Source organism: Talpa occidentalis, unplaced genomic scaffold (assembly GCF_014898055.3).
Source record: "Talpa occidentalis isolate TD23 unplaced genomic scaffold, MPIMG_talOcc4v2.1, whole genome shotgun sequence".
Classification (NCBI taxonomy): Eukaryota; Metazoa; Chordata; class Mammalia; order Eulipotyphla; family Talpidae; genus Talpa; species Talpa occidentalis.
The window spans coordinates 152,952,599-152,970,885 of NW_026555331.1; the positions used below are offsets into that span (position 1 = coordinate 152,952,599).

An 18,287-nucleotide genomic window follows, 5' to 3' on the forward strand; every position below is an offset into this window, starting at 1 on the left:
CCTCGATGTGAACTGGTGATTAGCTTGCATCTGGTTCTTTGGAAGGTACAAAAGTTTAGGAATGGGGACTGGGCAGAAACTGCGGGCAACCGTAGCCTGGGTAAGGCCCGGGCACGGCCTGGAAGCCAAATGTATGTAAGAATGACACATGCCAGCGGACATGGGGGTGGCCCTCAGGCTGGGGCCAGTGCCCTGCACATGCCACCTCTTGTGGGCTGGGGAGGTGGGCGGCCAGCAGAAGTGCAGGCAGCGCTGGCAGTGGGATATGGAGGAACTGGGACACCGAGGGACGCTCCCTGGTCCCAGAAGGCCTAGACAGAGCGGAAGATGGACGAGGGGGTGAGGACGAGGGAAATTAAGGGCAGTGTGGGCTTTGGTGATTTTTGGGTGGGGGAAAGGTAGAAGAGCCCCCCCTCTCCACCTGCTCAGTGCAGGTAAATGAGCCCTCCCCAGCCCGGCAGGGGGGCTTTCAGGAGAGCCTGGAGGAGCGCGGACTGTTCAGTGTCACATACGAGCCCTGCTGACGAAGCTCTGAAAATAGAAGCCGGGAACCCAGATTTCCAGTTTCTGTGCTGCAGCGGGCAGCGGGGAGTCCAGCGGAGGGTCAGAAAGGAACCTCGGGTGCGGGGGGCCTCCAGGATGGCCCCAGGAACGGGAGGGCCCGGCCACCCGAGATCAGCACTGCGGGCAGGGTGCCGCGGGCCGAGTGGGTGGCCCCCTGGGCCGGCCAGTCACCCAGGCTGGTCAGCGCCCCCGGGCGCAGGGCACGGCCCGGAGACCCGCCCCCCGCCCCGACCGCGCCGGGGCGAGAGCGGCGGTGGGGCCGAGGGGGCCCGGGCGGCCGCCCCTCCCCGCGGGCCTGCCGGGGCCGGGTCGCGGCCAGCGCGGCGGAAGGGCCGGCGCGGTGGGAGGGGCCGGCGGGGGGGCGCGCGGGCGGGGGCGCGCGGGGGGCGCGCGGGCGGGGGCGCGCGGGGGGCGCGCGGGCGGGGGCGCGCGGGCGGGGGCGCGCGCGGGCGGGGGCGCGGGCGGGGGCGCTGCGCGTGCGGCCGCGGGGGCGGCGGTGCGTGCGCATGACGCGGGGGGAGGGCCCGGCGCGCGCCCGGCCGTTGTTGTTGCCGCCGGAGGCTGCTGCGAGCGGCGGGATCGCGGCGCCGGGAAGCGCCGGCAGCGGCGGCCACAGCGCGCGGCTTCGCTCCCGGCCCGGCGCCCGCGCGGCCCGATGCGCTAGCCCCCCGCGGCCCGGCGTCCCGGCCCGCCCGCCCCGCGCCCGCCGCCCCGCGCGCCGCCCCGGCCCCGGCCCCGGCCCCGGCCCCGGCCCCGGCCCCGGCCCCGGCCCCGGCCGGGCCCGCCTCGGGCCCCGCGGCCCGGAGCCATGAACTTCCAGGCGGGCGGGGGGCAGAGCCCGCAGCAGCAGCCGAGCCTGGCGGCGCCGGGGGGCGGCGGCGGCGGCGCGGGGGGCGGCGGGCAGTTCGGCGGCGCGGGCGCGGGGCCCGGGGGCGGCGGCGGCCCCGCGCAGCAGCTGGCCGGGGGGCCCCCCCCGCAGTTCGCGCTCTCCAACTCGGCGGCCATCCGGGCCGAGATCCAGCGCTTCGAGTCCGTGCACCCCAACATCTACGCCATCTACGACCTGATCGAGCGCATCGAGGACCTGGCGCTGCAGAACCAGATCCGGGAGCACGTCATCTCCATCGAGGGTGAGCGCCGGCTGCGCGCGGGCGGGCGGCGGGGTCCCGGCGCGCCCGGCCGGCCACGCGGCCTGCTGCTGCGGTCGGAGGCGCCGCCGAGCCGGCGTCCGCGCTCCGCCCGGTCCGGGGGCGCCTCGGGGCTGGGCGCCGGGCCGCACGGCCGGAGGACGCGTCTTCGGCTCCGGGGCGCGAGGGCGGTGGCGCCCCGGGGCCGGGTGCCCTGGAGCCGCCGCGGCCCCGGGGCCCGGGCCAGGTGCGGCCAGGCCGGGCCGCAGAGGGTGGGCGCGGTGGAGGCCCGCGACTGGCCGGGAGGTGGGGCCTCTCGGCGCGGCCCGGCCCTGCCCCGCGCGCGCTGGGGACCCGCGCCTCCCGGGGGTGGGGGGCAGCCTTCCCCGCCAGCGCCCCGGGCCTCGAGGGTGGCGCTCGCTGCGGCCCCCTCTCCCGACGCACGCCCCCTGCGCGCTGGCCGGGCCTGGCGTGGGCCTGGGGCTCTGCGACCGCGTGGGAGGCCCGGCCTGGAGAGCTGCGCTCTGGCCAGGTCCCGCGCCCGCCAGCCCCACGGTTACTCTCCGGGGAGCCTCTGGGGAGGGGGCGCTGGCCTCTGGACGCTGACGGGGACACAGTGCCGGATGTGGGGACCGGAGCCCCAGGCCACAGCGCTGCCCAGCGCGCCTTTCTCTGGGCTCTTGGGCCCTGGGCTGGGTGGCCAAGGGGGCAGAGGAAGCTGCTGGCAGATGCCCCGCAACCCCTGGTGTGGTGGGGCGGGCTGCACCACCGCGCTCTGGTGGCACGGTGACCTTTGAGCACCCGGTGGGCAGATGGGCCTCGCCCTGGGCCATCTGCTTCCACCTCCCGCTCCGTTTGAAGAGGGACGCCCACCAGCAGGTGGTGGGTTTGGCCGCAGTGGAAATGCAAGGAGAGTTTGAGGCCTTTGGCTGACTTGGAGCTGTGAGCAGCGGCCTGTGGGCTACTTGGGCCTCACAGTGAGGGCCCCAATTCCATCTTCCTCTCTGGGGGCTCCCTCTCAGCTTTCAGAGCTCCCCATGACTGGGGAGGGAGTCTTTGGTTTCTGGAGGAGTAGAAAGCCCCATTTAGAGCTGGGGGTGGTCCTGCCCTTTTGTTGGAACATTCCAGTCTGACTTCCTTCTGCCCTTTGCCCGGCTCTTTCTCTCCTCTCTCTCTAGACTGAGTTCCTTGTGAACTAATTAAGTGTCAGAGAAAACTCATTAATGTGGATCTGAGTAGATGGCCTGAATCACCATTGTGGCTGGGGACAGGGAGATGGCATTTCTGTGAGCCCCGGGGCCCCAAGGAGAGGAGATGACCAATTTTCCTCCCAGTCTGAAGGGGGTGGGGTAGAGGGAGCCGCCATTCCCTGAAGTTTCTTGGATGGAGGAAGTAGAACTTCCCCATCAACTCCGGGATTCCCCCCCACCCCTTCTTGGAGGGTGAAGACTGGGTGGGACAATCCCAGAGGGGCGACAGGACATCCAGGATGGGCAGGAGAGGCAGGCACGGGCCGCTTTGACATCTAACTCCGGTGTCCCTTACTGAGCCCCCGGAAAGCTCGAGGCCTCCGCTGGACATTTTTGCCCTGGAGGGCGTGATTCCTGGGACACGTCGGTGTTCAGTCCTGTCTTAAACACGACAGGCAGCAGGCAGAATTCCCCCCCGCCCAGCCCGCCCCCATGACCAACTTCCCCATTGTGGTTTGGAAGTACCCCTGTTCCCACTGCCTAACTGGGAAGCCGGGCAGCGCCACGGCGGAGCCTGGGACCTGATGTCTCATTGTCAGCAGGCCCAGCTGCTCCGCGCGCAGCCCTCCTCAGCACCCCTGGCCCCGGTCTCCCTGCTCTTTCTTGGCAAAGCCTCCCACCTCCTTCCTCTTTCTCCCCCTTTTATTCCATCCTCTAGCCTGGAACCCGTCTCTATTACCCACCTCACCCCTGCTTTGCCACTGTCGCCCCAGCTTTTCTGCTGTAGGCAGCCTTCAAAGGAAAAAAAAAAAAAACCAGAAAACTCCTTCTCCAGTTTCTTCTCTGTATCCTTCCTCCCCATCTGCCAAACCATATTGCCGCTGTCCTGCGCCGTCCCGCCTTCCCGTCGCTGGCGGCGGGGGGCCACTTTCTGGGCGGTTCCCTTGCTCAGGCAGAGCTGAGAGCCCCCCCACACCCCTGGGCCCAGAGGGCTGGGTCATGGGTGTTACATAAACAGGGCACCGCCTGGAGGACCGGAGCTTACCAGGGTGAGCTTCTTAGTGACAAAGGGTGACATTTCCCTAGGGGTTCATGAGCCTCGCCTCACTCTGGTAGTATTTGGGGACAGGATTTATTTGTCCTGGTTCTGAAGGTGACCTGAGGGGTGCTGCCAGGATCCCTCTGGGGTGAAGGAAGGGCAGCGGCTCCTACCTCCCTGTCCTCTCTCTGCTTCTCTCTGGCGCCTCTGGCCCCACAGCGGGGCTGAGTGAGCCGAGCGTCGCTGCGTCCAAGGCTTGAGACCATGCAGCCCCTTGTGCAAAGTTCCTTCCCCTCCAGAAGCCAAGAGAAGAGAAAACCTGTCTCCCCTGTAGTCTTAGGAGTGGAGCGGGCTGGCTGGAGCCAGGAGCAGGGGTCACCCCTGGGGAGACCTCAGCGCACAGCCAGGGGCCCGCAGGGCCTCCGGGAGAGCCTGCAGGGAAGGCCCTTCTGTGACTGTCTGGGGCCTCCGGGCTGTGTCCTAGAAAGAGGACAGCAGAGGGACCAGAGCTTCCCTCCAGGCGGGGACAGCCCAGGCCCGTAGAGCACGGGGACGCTGTGCCAAGTGGGCAGGCGCCAGGAGGAACTGTGGGGAGAAGGAGCCCCTGGGGCCCCTGCCGTGGGCCTGGGAAAGCTGGCTGCCCCCTGAGCAAGGTGCACCTGGAGGGACCAGGCCCCGGGGCAGGACAGGCAGGCTGGGTGCCAAAGGTCTCGCATGGAGAGCCTGGAAGTGGGCCTGGAGGTGGCCCGTGGCCATGGTGTGCCATATGGCTGCCACCGAGTGGGGCACAGGCCTTTGTCACCTGGATGACTTGCCCCTTTGTGTCCTTGGCGTTCAGGAAGGAGCGCTTTTGAGGATCCTAGCGGCCTCACCATCTCGTTCCCCTCCGAGGCTCACTCTTCACTTCCGTCCCCCTTGAGCCGGGCCTGGTGACAATCTGAGGGACAGAGAAGGTGCAGTTTTCCCTGTTTGGTTCAGATCTAGGCTAGAGAAAGGTGGTTCCCTGTCCCGGCCAGCTGTGGACCCCCGGCGTCCTGTGACTCCTCCGGGCTGCCTGCCTACCGAAGACAAGATTCGCATCCATTTTAGAACAGGGAACTCTCTGGGCTAATTTGTCCTCCTGCCTGCTCCTTGCTGGGCGTTGTCTGACCTGGTGCTAATCTGCCTCCTTTCCAAGGCTCCTTCCAAGGGAGCTGATTCAACAGGCCGGAGAGGGAGGCCCCGGGACCTGTGTTTGCCGCCTTCTGGGGCCATCCTGGTAATTTGCAGCCCAGGCAGCGAGCTCCTGCTGGGGACCGTTGCTTATTTAGGACTTTGCACAAAGGAGCTCTAGGAATTCTGAAAAGGAGGGTAGCCATGTGGGTGCTGGTGGCCGGGGAGCTGTGTTTGTTTCAGATGCATTTAGTTAGCTCAGCCCGCGAGGAGCACAGTGGAAAGCAGGCGGGAAGGTGGCGGGGCGGCGGGTGGGAGTGGAGTGGAGGGGCCGTGCTGGCACGTGGACACCCCTGGCAAAGGCAGGGGGTATGGGCCAGCCTGTAGCAGGTGCCAGCGCAGGGGGCAGGCAGGAATACACTGGTCGGAATAAGGTCCAGGACTTTAAGAACCAAGGGCAAAGGCTCGCGACCCCTCACAGTCAGAGGAGAGGGATGGAAGGCTGCAGAACCTCAGGTGGTGGCGAGAGGGACCCCCTCATAGAAATAATCCACACCCACTGAGCTCTGGCTCTGCCAGGTGGACCACACCGGGCAAATACGGTTGTTTTTGCGGCCTTGCTCTCTATTTAGTATGTGGGTAACTCAGAACTGCAGTTGACCTTTTAACAAGAGGCGAGAACACCCCACTTTGCTGTCAGAAATCTACCCGGCTGCTGCCACCCACTTCCCTCGACCGCTCACTCATTGTTTCACCAACAGTGAATGCCGGGCACGGGGTCTGCGTGCAGAGAGAACAGGTTTGCAAAGGGAGCAAAGGTGAGAGCCTGGTGGTGTTTGAGCAGCTGCGGGTTGGTCTGCGTGGCAGGGGCCTCGAGTCCCGGGGGGCAGGCGAGCAGGAGTCTGGTTCTGGGGTTTCTAATGCTCGATCCTGTCTTAATTCATTTACACCTCACCGTGTTCCGGGAAACCAGTGCAGATGGCGCGTTATCCTGCAGCACTCGGGTGTCACGGGCGGGTTGCAGCAGGCACGGGCCGGGCAGGTTGCCTTGCAAGCGCGTTCTCACGCAGGGCAGCGGCTGGGGCAGGCCCGCGGGAGGCCAGGTGGCAGGAGGAGCGGGTTTAAGAGCACTCAGTGTCCACAGGGGCCTTGGCTCTGGGGCCCTCCACCAGCTGTCAGCGGGTCTCTGTGCTCGAACCTCGGAGCAGAGGGAGCAACGATGTCCTCCGCGCAAAGCAGGGCTAGTCCGGGGAGCTGAGGCTTGGCGGGGAGGCAGGTGGCCCTGGGTGGTCCTGCGTCCCCATCAGCATCCCCTGAACACCGCGACCCCGGCCCCCCGCCCCCCCCCCCCCCGGAACATGGCCTGTCCTCCTTGTCTTTTTTTTTTCAATAGGGACTTACATTTATTTATTTATTTATTCATTCATTCATCCATTTATTTATTTATTTATTTTTGTGGGGCCCTCGCCGGTGGCCGGGGAACGAACCGGCGCTGCAGACGCTGCAGGCAGCCTCTCAGCCCAGCGCTCAACTGCTGCGCCACCAGGGGAGGCCCCCTCCTTCTCTTTTTAACACGTGGGTAACTCAGAACTGCAGTGACCCTTTAACAAGGGGTGATGACACACCCTCACAGTAAAGAAATCCGCCTGTATGTCGTGACTGTCCCAACACAAAGCCGCAGTCTTCCCTGCTGTGGAGACAGACGTCTGAGCAAGCCGCAGATGCAAAAGTAACAGGGCGCCCTTTCCAGGGGCCTTCCCCAGGCACTGACCCCACATCTGGGGGCTCAGCCGGCCGTCCCCATGGCCAGTTGAGTCGGTGAACCCGTGGCTGTAGGACACCGACTGTGTTTACTGAAAAACACCTGCATGGGAGTGGCCTGCAGGGTGCAGACCTTGCTGTTCCGGGCCCAGCTGTAGCCTGTCCAGACGCCTGCCCTGACCCCATGCTCACTCCCACCCACAGGCCCCCGGGGCCGGCACAGCTGACCTGGAGGCCTGGAGCCCCTGCTGCGAGGGTGCAGATACAGACAGCGGTGCCTGCTGGCCTTGGCAGGACCCGCAGCCCAGCCCACCGTATCTTTTCCCACCGGCCCTTTTCCCCCTCTAGTTTGCCGACGACACAGCCTGGCCCTTCCTCAGATGACGCCCCCGAGGAGGCTGGACGCCATGCGCTTCGGTGGCCAGGCTGCGCCCCACTGCGCCCACAAGGGCTGCTCAGGGGAGCGTCTTCAGAGGCAAACTAGGAACTGAGCTTGGGAAACTTAGAATGTGACTGAAGGGCCCGAAGGCCTCTTTGCCCTGCACGCACCTGCTGCCGCCTGTATCCCGCCTGCACCCCCAGTGGAAGTCCCTTCTGTGGGCAGCGTGGGCACGGTTGTGGCATAACGGGGAGAGGCTGGCTCGAGCCAGCCTTGAACATGTTTACACACTGAGAAAATCGGAATGAGTTTAAATGGCAAAAGGAGTGCCTGCTTGTTAGAACAGATTCATAGGCGGGAGGAAGTAGGATTGAGTCTACCCCACCACCCCGCTTCCCGCCCCCCTTCCGAGGGGCCCGCTGGCTTCCGATGTGCGTCCGCCCGCATGTGGCCGCTGTCAGCGACTCGATCGACTTGACGTGGTTGGTGCTTCAGGTGCCGGTGGGCGTTTTGTGGAAAAGCGCTTCCCTGGGAAGAGCCAGGCCCCCCAGATTCCCATCAGGCCCCCTCTTGCCCCCGCTCCGTAGCAGCTTCCTGCCTGGCCACTGACAGGCAGTGGGGACGTGGCAAGCCCCCCAGCCCTGGCCTGTGTGCTGGAGCCACATCCGGTTGCACCTGTGCCACTGGGTGACCCTGCCCAGGGGGATTCGGTCCACCCCTCTCGTCTCTGACTGCAGCACCCCATCCAGGGAGCACAGGCTGATCTTTGGGGGGCATCTGAGCCTGCTAGCACCCCCCCACCCCCCGCCTGCTGCCTGGGGTGCTCTAGCAGCTGGCCCTTCACAAGGTCCGGTGGGGGAGTGAGATTTCTGTGCCTCGGTTTCCTCATCTGAGATGGGGGTGTACCTGGAGGCTGGCCGACGTGCGCCAAGGCCGGGCGTGCTAGGGCGGCCGAGATGTGGGATGCTGGTCGCTGTGGTGCTGGCTCAGGTGCCCAGCGCAGGGCGGCTGCTTCGTAGGCTTCTCCCTCCCCGGATCTTCCCCTGGGTCTTCGTCCCCTGGGGACACATCGGGGAGAGGAGGACCCCGCTGGGTGCTGCCTGTTTTAGGACGTTTGCCCCACTGCTTTCCCAGCAGCCGGTCCCGTTTCCGGGGTGAGTCCTCCAGTTCCCTGCCCCCCTCCCCGGCGCCCCTGCCCTCCCATAGGTTAAAAAGGAAAAAACGATAAAGCGCCGTGAACTTCTCGCTCTGTTTGGTCAGAGGGGTGACGCCGGCCGTGCTGGTGAGAGCCGACGTGGAAAGGCCTTTTTCTGGTCTTTGTGTTTGTCTGATTTGGTTCCTCTCCTTCCTCTCCTTCTTGGTTCGTTCATCTTTTTCTTTTTCTTTTTTTTTTCATAGCTGCCTAGGAAGTAGTTCTTTTTTTTTTTTTTTTTTAAGATTTATTTATTTATGCATGCAAGAGCTGGGGTGCAGGCCAGAGATGCGGGGGCAGGGAGGTGAGAGGATTCACCAGAGACAGAGTGGGGAGCAGAACAGGCAGATTGACTGAAACACACTGCTGAGGGGAGCAGCGGGGAGACAGGAGAGGTCTGCTGCACCATGTGGGTTGCTCCCTGGCCGGCCGGGGATCGAACTCGTGCTGCAGAGGCTGCGGACAGCTTCACAGTGCTGTGCTTAACCCCTTGCACCACCAGGGAGGCCCCGGTTGTCTTTTTCTTACCCTCGTGGGGAGCTTGCTGCAGCGGACACTTCTGTTTTGCTGGACGTGAGCTGCCGTCTCTGCCCTCCGGGCCCTGAGCCAAGGGGACCCCTCAGTCCCTGGCCCCTTGGCTGACCTGCATGTGCTCTTAGGGTCTTGTGTGGAGTGTGTATTTCCCGCCCCTTCCCAGAGCGCCTCCTTGCCCCGGTGCCAGCCACCATGGCAGCTTCTCTTTTGCCTTTTAAAATTTTTTTTTTTTTTTAAAGATTTTTATTTATTTATTTGTTTGTTTGTTTATACAAGCACTGGGTACAGTCAGAAGCGCGGGAGGGTGAGAGAATTCACCAGAGCCAGAGCAGGGAGCAGAGCAGGCAGAAGGACCGAAGCACACTGCTGAGGGGAGCAGCGGGCGGCAGGAGAGGTCTGCGCGCCATGTGGGACCCTGCTCCAGTGGCCGGGGAGCAGCCGGGGATTGAACCGGCGCAGCAGAGGCTGCGGGCAGCTTCGCAACCCAGTGCTCAACCGCTGCGCCACTGGGGAGGCCCTCTTTTGCCTTTTAATTAGATGTTTTGGTGCCTTGCAAGCCCCGGGCCCAAGCAGGCGAGTGGGATGGAGCCCAGCTAGTCTCAGCTTTTGACGCGCACGCGTGTGTGTGTGTGTGTGTGTGTGTGTGTGTGTGTTGCATGGGGGTGGGACTGCTGGGGCACCTGCTCAGCTCCTGGGGGCCTCCAGCATCAGCCGCCCAGTGACAATTCCTGTCTCAAGGGCTTTTGTGTTCAACAGGCCCCGAGCCTGTGCTGGCCAGAGCTGTGAAAATGGGTCAGCTTTCTGTCATCACAAAGCCCCTTGTGCTTGGTTGTGGTTCTGGATGGTTCTACATTGGTGATGCCCTCTGTCAGAGCCTGTGGGCTTGTGGTTCCGACCTGGGCTCTGGAGCCAGGGGACAGGACTTGAGTCCCGGACCCGCCACTTTTTTTTTTTTTTTTAAGATTTATTTGTTTATGCATACAGGCCAGAGGTGCAGGGGGTGAGAGGGTTCACCAGAGACAGAGTGGGGAGCAGAACAGGCACATCTACTGAAAGACACTGCTGAGGGGAACAGCAGGCGAGACAGGAGAGGTCTGCTGCGCCATGTGGGTTGCTCGTGGTAGGCCAGGGATCGAATTTGTGCTGCAGAGGCTGTGGATAGCTTCATAGTGCTGTGCTTAACCCCTTGCGCCACCAGGGAGGCCCCCGGACCCGCCACTTATTGGCTGTGCGACCTCGTAGGCTCCTGCACGTCTCTGTGCCACAGCTTCCTCCTTGCTAAAACGAAGCACTGAGCCCCCAGTTCTCAGTGGGGTGTGCAGGGAAGGAAGTCAGTGGGTGCAAGGCTGTTGGACTATCACCATCCCGCTTCGGTGCTGGGGAGGGGCAGCTCTGTCTGCCGTGCATGATACTGTGCGACGGCGGTGGTGAGGAGTACGCAAGGGCGTGTGAGTGCCTGGCACAGGTGCCCACAGCTCCAGCTCTGCCAGCATCATTCCCTGAACCCCAGCCAGTGGGCGGGCAGCCTGGAGCTACAGTTTGGGGTGAGCTGGCATCGCCGCAGAGTTTGGGGTGAGCTGGCATTGCCTGGCAGGCTCTGGGGAGCCGTCCAAGTCAGTCGTTGTCTGAGGTTCCAGCTGCCAGTGCGGCCTCGGACTTGGGCTTGCCCTGAGCAGCATTCTGGCTGCCAGCGCTGCCTGGATGTGACTGTTGCTTCAAGCACTGCCTCTAAGTCAGCGGCTGTGTAGGTGAGTCCTGCGCACATTGGAATTTTCAAGTCGTCTTGTTAAGATAGTCAAAAAAGACGAAGTTGACTATTTTTTTGAAGGTTTATTTATTTATGCATACAAGAGCTGGGGTGCGGGCCAGCGGTGCAGGGGCGGGGGTGAGAGGACCCCCTAGAGACAGAGTGGGGGGCAGAACAGGTGGATCCACTGAAATACCCTGCTGAGGGGAGCGGCGGGGAGACAGGAGAGGTCTGCTGCTGAAATACACTGCTGTGGAGTGAACTCGTGCTGCAGTGGGTGCCGCTAGCTTGATAGCGCTGAGATTTTAACTCTGCACCACCAGGGAGGTCCAACAAAGTTAACTGTTACAGCGTATTTTATTGAATCTAGTATATCTGGAATATTATCGTGGCATGCTAGCAAGAGAAAATCGTCAGTGAGCTGTTTTATGCTTTGTTTTGTACTGAGTCTTCCAGTTCTTTGTCTCACGTCCAACGAGCCTCTCCTCCCAGACTGGCCGTGTTTCCGGTGCTGGGCAGCATGGGTGGCCCGTGGCTGCCGTCAGAAGAACAGCTTTCATTTTAGCCAATAACAGAAGATGCTTTTTGATCAAAACTGAACCCATGTCCTTTTTGTTTCACCTTTTTTAAAGTACTTAAGATTGTAGAATAATGCGCCTTTCATACATGCCCTGCCATCTTTCATTCATTCATTTAACAAGCGCCACGTCTTGAGTGCCCGCTGAGGCTGTGGTGATTGACAGAAGACAGATCTACTTACAGGTGCTGCTGAGTTCACAGCAGCTTTTTGTCTGTTTTCTTAGAACCTGGGCGTGCAGCCTCTGTTGTGAGGGTTTGGCCCCGAGCTGGTTAATATCAAGGGGTTCACGTATGGAGCCCAGTCACACAGTGCTGACCAAGGAGGCCAGGTGGGCAGGCAGGCCAGACCCCGCCCCTGCAAGGTGGACAAGAGTGCGTGTATCTGGGGGGGCTGTGTCATGAACCCTGAGTCTGCATCTTGGTGGGTTGGCCACAGGCCTCAGTGTGGCTCATGCCATTTCCGTTGGTGGTTCACCCCACATGGCTGCTGCTCGGGGTCTGTCCCCGCCCCTCCCTCTTCAACCCTCCCTCCTTACCCCTCCGTCGCCAGCCTGAGGATAATCCTGAGTTAGGGTGAGAGGAAGAAAGGCAGGCAGGAAACGTGGGCTCCCAGCTCCTTCCATCTCCTCGGGCTCGCCCACGAGTTATGGAGCGCCAGCGGGGCCTGTCCAGGCTCGGCGGAGCCGCCCAGCCCCTGACAGTGCGGTGTGACGGCCTCCCTGGCCGTGGCCTCACCACCCTCCTGCCTGCCGTGCTGGGCATCCTCCCGAGACCGCAGGCACCGCCCTCACTTTGCAAAGCCAGAGAGGGTGGAGGGAGACCCCAGGGTTCAAGGTCACAGTTGAGTGGCTGGGCCGGCCCTCTCCCAGGTGCTCACCCCTCCGCCTCTGTGGCCCACAGTAGAGGTGCTGGGCACCCCCAGCCAAGGTCATGGTGTTCCGGGGGGCCCCCTCCCTGCATTTCAGGCAGGGGCTGCATTTTCAAGGCATTTGTGTTTGTGCTTCATCCTTAGCTTCTGTGCATCCTTAGCTTGCGGTGCGCCGTGGCAGAGACTGTGGACTCTACACTTCCCCTTAGAGAGCTGTGGCTGCCACTGCATCCCCGCTCTCTCTCAACCCCCGCTGCGCTGTGAACTGGGGATCCCCTGCCCTGCTCAGGGAGGAGGTCATGGTGGACCAAGCCCAGGAACGCTACCTGCTGTAGCAGCCAGCGTGGGGCCCTGGACACCCGCCCTGGGTATGGGCGGGAAGGGCTCGGCCCTTTGCCCTGGCAGCCAGCAGGGAGCCTGGGGGCCCTGGACTGGGCAGCCCTTGGCAGGACCGTGCAGCCCCTCAGCCAGCTGCGGAGACAGGCCTCATCTGTGGTGCTTGTCCTCCAGCCTGTCACCGTGGGGGCCCAGCCAGAACCTGAGCCAGCAGGTTCTCCCCTCACCCCGGAGCCTGGCTCCTGGTCCGCAGTGACCCTCGGGCCCTGGCTCTTCCCCATGGCCTGGCCACACCGCAGCCTCAAAGGGGGTGTTACTGCCCTTACCCTGTGAGAAAAGAGTCCCACTGAGGCACCGACAGACGTGTCCCCCTCAGGCCCAGCCTCCCCTGGCCAGGCCCTTTGGGCCGGAGCAGCCCCCACTTTTGTCTCAGCTGGTGTCTGCTATACCTGAAGCTCCCCTCGGGATGTGGAGTCAGAGCCAGCGGTGGGAAGGCCAGGCAGGGACTGGCCTGATAGGTAATGCCTGACCAGCCACCGGGAGCCTCCCTGCATCTGCCCCCAGCCCCGGGCCCACTGGCACTGGCCCAGCCTTGGTGCTGCCCGACAGGTGGGCCCCAGGGCACAGGAGCACCAGGCAGGTGGCCGCAGCCATCAGGCCCTGAGGGCAAGGTCCCTGGTGGCTATGGGGGCGAGGGTCCCCTTTCGGAAGCCTGTGTCCTCGCTGTGGGGGAGTGTGGACAGGGATCCAGGGTGGGCCCACTTGGGCCTCCCTCTTGAGTGTCTTACGGGCACCGGGAGCAGGGGAGGGCAGGATGCTCGAGGCCCTGGTTGCCCTGCTTCTGTTGCTGCAGCCATGGGAGGCACAGGTCCCGCCCCGCTCAGCTGAGGCACACCCTGAGCCAGCAAGGGTTGACCTCTGCCCGAGGAGTCTTCTGGGGGGGGTGGAAACTCAGAGGGGCGGGGACCCTGGGCCCTGGAATGAATCGCTTCCCTCAGCTGTAAGAGACCATTTGTTTCCCGCCTTCTTGTCCTGTGAGTGAGCGAGGGTGGGCTGGGTGTGCCAGGTGTGTATCAGTTGTGTATCAGTTGTGTGCCAGGGAGCTGTGACTGGTGTGGGGCTGGGATGAGGGTGGTGGAGGTGGCAGCAGAGAAAGGTGAGGCCCCTCTAAATTCTTGACGTGGGGCAGGGGTCACAACCAGACTGGCTGCTGCACACCACAAACCTTATCTTTCCAGGGCGCCTCCAAAACTTGATCGAGGGCAGGGCAAGATTTTGTTTTTCGTTTTTTTAAAGATTATTTATACAAGAACCGGGGTACAGGCCAGAGGCGCAGGAGGGTGAACGGATTCACCAGAGACAGAGTGGGGAGCAGAACAGGCAGATCTACTGAAATACACTGCGGAGGGGAGCAGCGGACGAGGTGGAGAGGTCTGCCACGCCGTGTGGGTATCTCCGCAGCCGGCCAGGATCGAACCTGTGCTGCAGAAGCCTCAGACAGCTTCACAGCACTGCGCTCAACCCGCTGCGACACCAGCGGGCAAGATTTTCTTTTGCCACAGCAGGGGAAGATCCGAGCTGCCCTGGCTGGGCAGGCCCAGGCGGTGTGGCTTCTGCTGGGGACCACGGAACAGGTCCCAGGGCCTCTGTCACCGCTAAGCGCGCACCCCTGGCGGGTTTCTAAGGGTGACCCGGCTCCAGAGCTGCGTGAGCGCCGCCGCCAGACACTATTGTACCAAGTAGTGATTTTATTATGAAAATTGCCGGCGCCGTGTGTTTTTAAACTGTGCACACGAGCCACCCCACCACCCAACTCTGTGTGCTGCAGATGTCACAAGATTGACAGCTCTGACGGTGACAGGCGGCGCGGGGTTCTGAGCGCGGGGTGGCGGGATCAGATCTGGTATCTCGGGTAGAAGGGGCTGAGCACCCACAGATGCTTCCTGACGGCGAGGGGCTCCTGTGGTTCTGGGGCGGTCCCTGCAGGGTGGCCCCAGTTTGCAGGGGAGGAAACTGAGGCCCAGAGAATGAGCCCGTGGGTGCCAGTTCACCTGGCAGAGGTGCAAAGCCAGGACCAAGCCTGCACCAGGCCCAGGGAAAGCGAAAGCCTTTCAGACAGAAGAGCGGCGAGACGGACACTGTCTAATCTGGGAGTGGGGTCATCTCCGGTCAGCAGGAAGCCCAGACTCTGCAGATGGGCCCAGCGGACCCACCCTGCCAGCCTCTGAGGCCCGCTAGCCTGGGCCATCACCTTCTCAGGCACGCAGGATGCGGTCAGCACTGCCCGAGCCCCCCAGCAGTCCAGGGCGAGTCCTGCCAGCCGTCCTCCAAACAGGCACGTTCTCTCACAGGTCACACGGCCACAGCCCTCACCCCTCCACTGCTCTCCCCTAACCAGGGGTCCTCAGTTGCCCCCCGTGTCTTGGTATCGGGGTGGAACGGGGCCCGTCGTGACCCTCTCCCGGTCGCACAGCTCAGGACAGCGGCCAGGCCTCCTGCAGGGCCCTGCTCTGGCTTGAGACGTGCTTGCCGCTGGGCCTTAGTAGCCTCCTGGCCCTGGGGCAGCCCTTGACCCTGAGTGAGGCCTGAAGACTGGGAAGTCCCACCACTCACAGGAATTCCTCCCATCAGGCCCCATGGGGCTCTGCTTTCTGTGGTGTTAAGGGGGTAACTACCTGGTCTCCCCATCTGGAGGGTCCATCCCCTATCCTACCCCTTTGTAATATGTAATAACCTGCAGGGGAGGCGGCTGCTGTGGAGATAAATTGCTCCCAGCAACTTATCTCCCCAATGGTGCCTCAGGGACCCCTGCCTACTCGGTGACCCTGGGGTCCCCACGTGGAGCCTCTCCACCTCCTGACGTCCCCTCTGCAAGGCCTGGCTGACACTCCTCTGTCCAGGAGAGCGCCGTCCCCACGCGCCACCTCTGTAAGGCTCTTGTCTCGTGGATTTTTTTGCTACTATTGTTCAGGTCATCCATCTCACAGTTAGCAGATTTAATTCAACATTTCTGTTGAACAGATTGAATTTGCTTGCTCTGCCAGGACAGGGTCCACACGCCTGTCCTGCAGAGAATCCCACAAACCATTAAGGAAAAGATTTTTTTTTAAGGTAGATTTATTTATTTGTTTGTTTATTTATTTATTTATACAAGCACTGGGTACAGTCAGAAGCGCGGGAGGGTAAGAGAATTCACCAGAGCCAGAGCGGGGAGCAGAACAGGCAGAAGGACCGAAGGACACTGCTGAGGGGAGCAGCGGGCGGCAGGAGAGGTCTGCGCACCATGTGGGACCCTCGCTGGCAGCCGGGGATCGAACTGGCGCTGGAGAGCCTGCGGGCAGCTTTGCAGCCCAGCGCTCAACCACTGCGCCACCAGGGGAGGCCCTCTGCTATTAATTTATTAACAACGGTGTTTCTAGCCACACTTGTTTTTATCTGAGGTAAGCAGAAGAACTATTTTGGGAATTGCATTCAGAAGTTTTATAAAAAGTACAAACATACCCATAAGTGCATATTCATAAACAATTCAGATGTTGATTTTTATACAGAAGTTTCTAGAAGTCTGTTTTTTCCCAATTATACCTCCGAAAAAGTGCTTTGCTTGCTTGCGTTAGGCCTGATTATCATCATCCAAAGGAAGCCAATCGCGGGCTCTCAGATACAACATCTAACTTTCCTAAAGATTACGGACAAAAAGAAAATTCTCTTAATTTTGCACGGTTCCTTTAAATAATTGGCAGGCGATTTCTACTGTTAAAAGTTTTCTGGAGAAGGAAAAACAGCAACAACGAAACTACAAGGCCCACCTCAAAGGACAATTGTGTGAGAATTTAGGGATGTGCTGTGTGCCATAAAAGCTTTTTGTGAGAAACTTCTTATGCAGATCTGGTCTGCACACACAGGGGAGCACTCCTCGGCCATCAGAAAGACAAACTCAGGCCTTCTGTGGCCACGTGGGTGGAGCTGCGAGGGCTGAGCCAGCAGAAGGAGGGTAAATACAGGATGGTGTCACCGGTGACCTCAGGGTCAGGGTCAAAGGGTCAAATGAGGACAAACATTAAAGCCTGCAGACTTGAGGCGTCTAGAGCGAGGCAAGTGCGAAGGGGGGAGAGCACCGTGGACAGTGGAGGGGGACGGCGGCCACAGAGGGGAGCCATCCCGTGCTGTCAGGACGCGAGCCAGGATGTCAGCGGTGCTGTGATCAAAGAGAAATAATTAAAAAAGAAAAAGATTTTCAAGCCCCAGCCACACATGGGCAAAGAGCAGGCCCCCCGGGGGAGGGTGGGGGCCGGCCCTGGCGCCTCTGGCCACAGGAGCCCTCACGCCCCCGGGAAGAGCCACTCGAGGGCCGGCCGCAGCGGGGGAAGGTGGGCGGGCTCCCCGCCTGACCCGCGCACGGGCAGCTGTCCCCGGCCCTCGGACACACTGTCCTGCGGGGCCCGGGGTTCCCAGCCGCGCCGAAGCGCCCGAGGGGCCGAGCCCAGTGAATTCCGTCGGGACGGGGCAAACCCTGCACCTGCGGACCCTGAGAGCCCAGGCGTGAGGCTCCTCGCAGGGACCCGGAGGAGGGCTCGGGAGGAGGGCTCGGGGCGCAAAGGGTGGCGGGGGGACATCCCAGGTCTTGGAGTGAGAAAATAAATGTAAACAAACGTCAGACAGAGTGAGCCGGAGCCGCGTCCGCTGGGGGCGGGGTGAGCTGCTGAAGGCCAGGTCCCATGGAGGTGCGGACGGGAGTGGACGCGTTCTGGAAGCTTCTGAGTGCAGGAAAGGGAAGCGGGGAGGGGGCCACGAGCAGCGTCTGAGCGTGTTGTGAACGTGGTTGGATGCCTCAAACGAACCTTTGAAGAGCGGGGAGAGGGGCTGCCCGCCTCTCGTGCCCCCAAACCGCCCACCCCTCACCCACCCTGCCCGCGGGGAGCAGGCTGCTTGTGGAAGGGCTGCCCCAAAGACGTCAGGAGACAGGGAAGCGGGGACAAGCCAGGTGGCCGCCCCCGCCCCCGGGCCTTCCTGTGACCATGTCCTTCCCCCGTTTCCCACGTCCACGCTCTTCCTTCCGTCTTGCTTTTGGGGAAATGATGGTGAGAGCCGCTGCCCTTGCCGGGTAGAGAATCCAGCACGCTTGAAATGGGGGCGCCATGCGGCACCCTCAGGGCCCCACTTCCTTCCCAGCTCCATGAGGCTGGACGTTGGGTGTTGACTCCCTTCGGGGGACCGCTGGACCCCGACCTTTCCCTGGTGTCCCGGTCTCTGGGATCCCCTGTGTCTGGGGGTGTGGGGGGGCGCCAGGGGGCAGGGCTTTCGTCCCTAGCCTGCTGGGCCGGGCGGGCCACGGGTCTGTCTGCACGTCTGTCCCCGGGGTGGGGTGGGGGGCTGGTCCTCGGGGCTGGTGGCCGCGCACCTGTGTCGGTGGACGTAGCCGCCTCGCAGGTGTTGCTTTCCCTTTGATTACGTTTTCCTGGACTGTACCGGTGTTTGCTGTCGGGGATCTTTACGTTTCCTGAGCAAATCCATAACCCGATGAGCCTTGTTCTCTGCTGCGGTCGCCTCCTGGCGTGGCCTCCTCTGTGGCTTGTCCTCCCAGCTCCACACAGAGGCCCTGGAGGACAGCAGGGGCCACGCAGCTGGGGGCCCCTGGGTCAGCCACGGAGCACCTTCCTTGATGTCCCCCTGTGGGTCGCACGTGGGCACCGGCCACCAGGCCTGGTGCTGGGGTGGACCTGGCCTGAGAGCTGAGGTGGACCAGGCTGGCTGGGGTGAGTCTGGGCACAGGTGAGGGGAGTATTAATTAGAACCAGCTGCTGCTGGGGTGAGGCTGGTAC

The 18,287-nt window shown here is 62.4% G+C and overlaps 1 protein-coding gene across 3 annotated transcripts in view; it reads left to right on the forward strand.

Annotated features, from left to right (window-relative positions):
• Positions 1 to 1,108: 1,108 nt before the first annotated feature.
• Positions 1,109 to 18,287, forward strand: part of AGAP3 (ArfGAP with GTPase domain, ankyrin repeat and PH domain 3) — a 47,561-nt gene continuing 30,382 nt past the window's right edge. For 2 of the 3 annotated variants that reach the window (XM_037515815.2, XM_037515792.2), the window contains exon 1: positions 1,373 to 1,694. In XM_037515815.2, the coding sequence (XP_037371712.1) occupies positions 1,373 to 1,694 (322 nt within the window). Of the gene's footprint in view, positions 1,695 to 18,287 lie in introns of all 3 variants that reach the window. The other variant, XM_037515806.2, reaches the window with a different exon arrangement.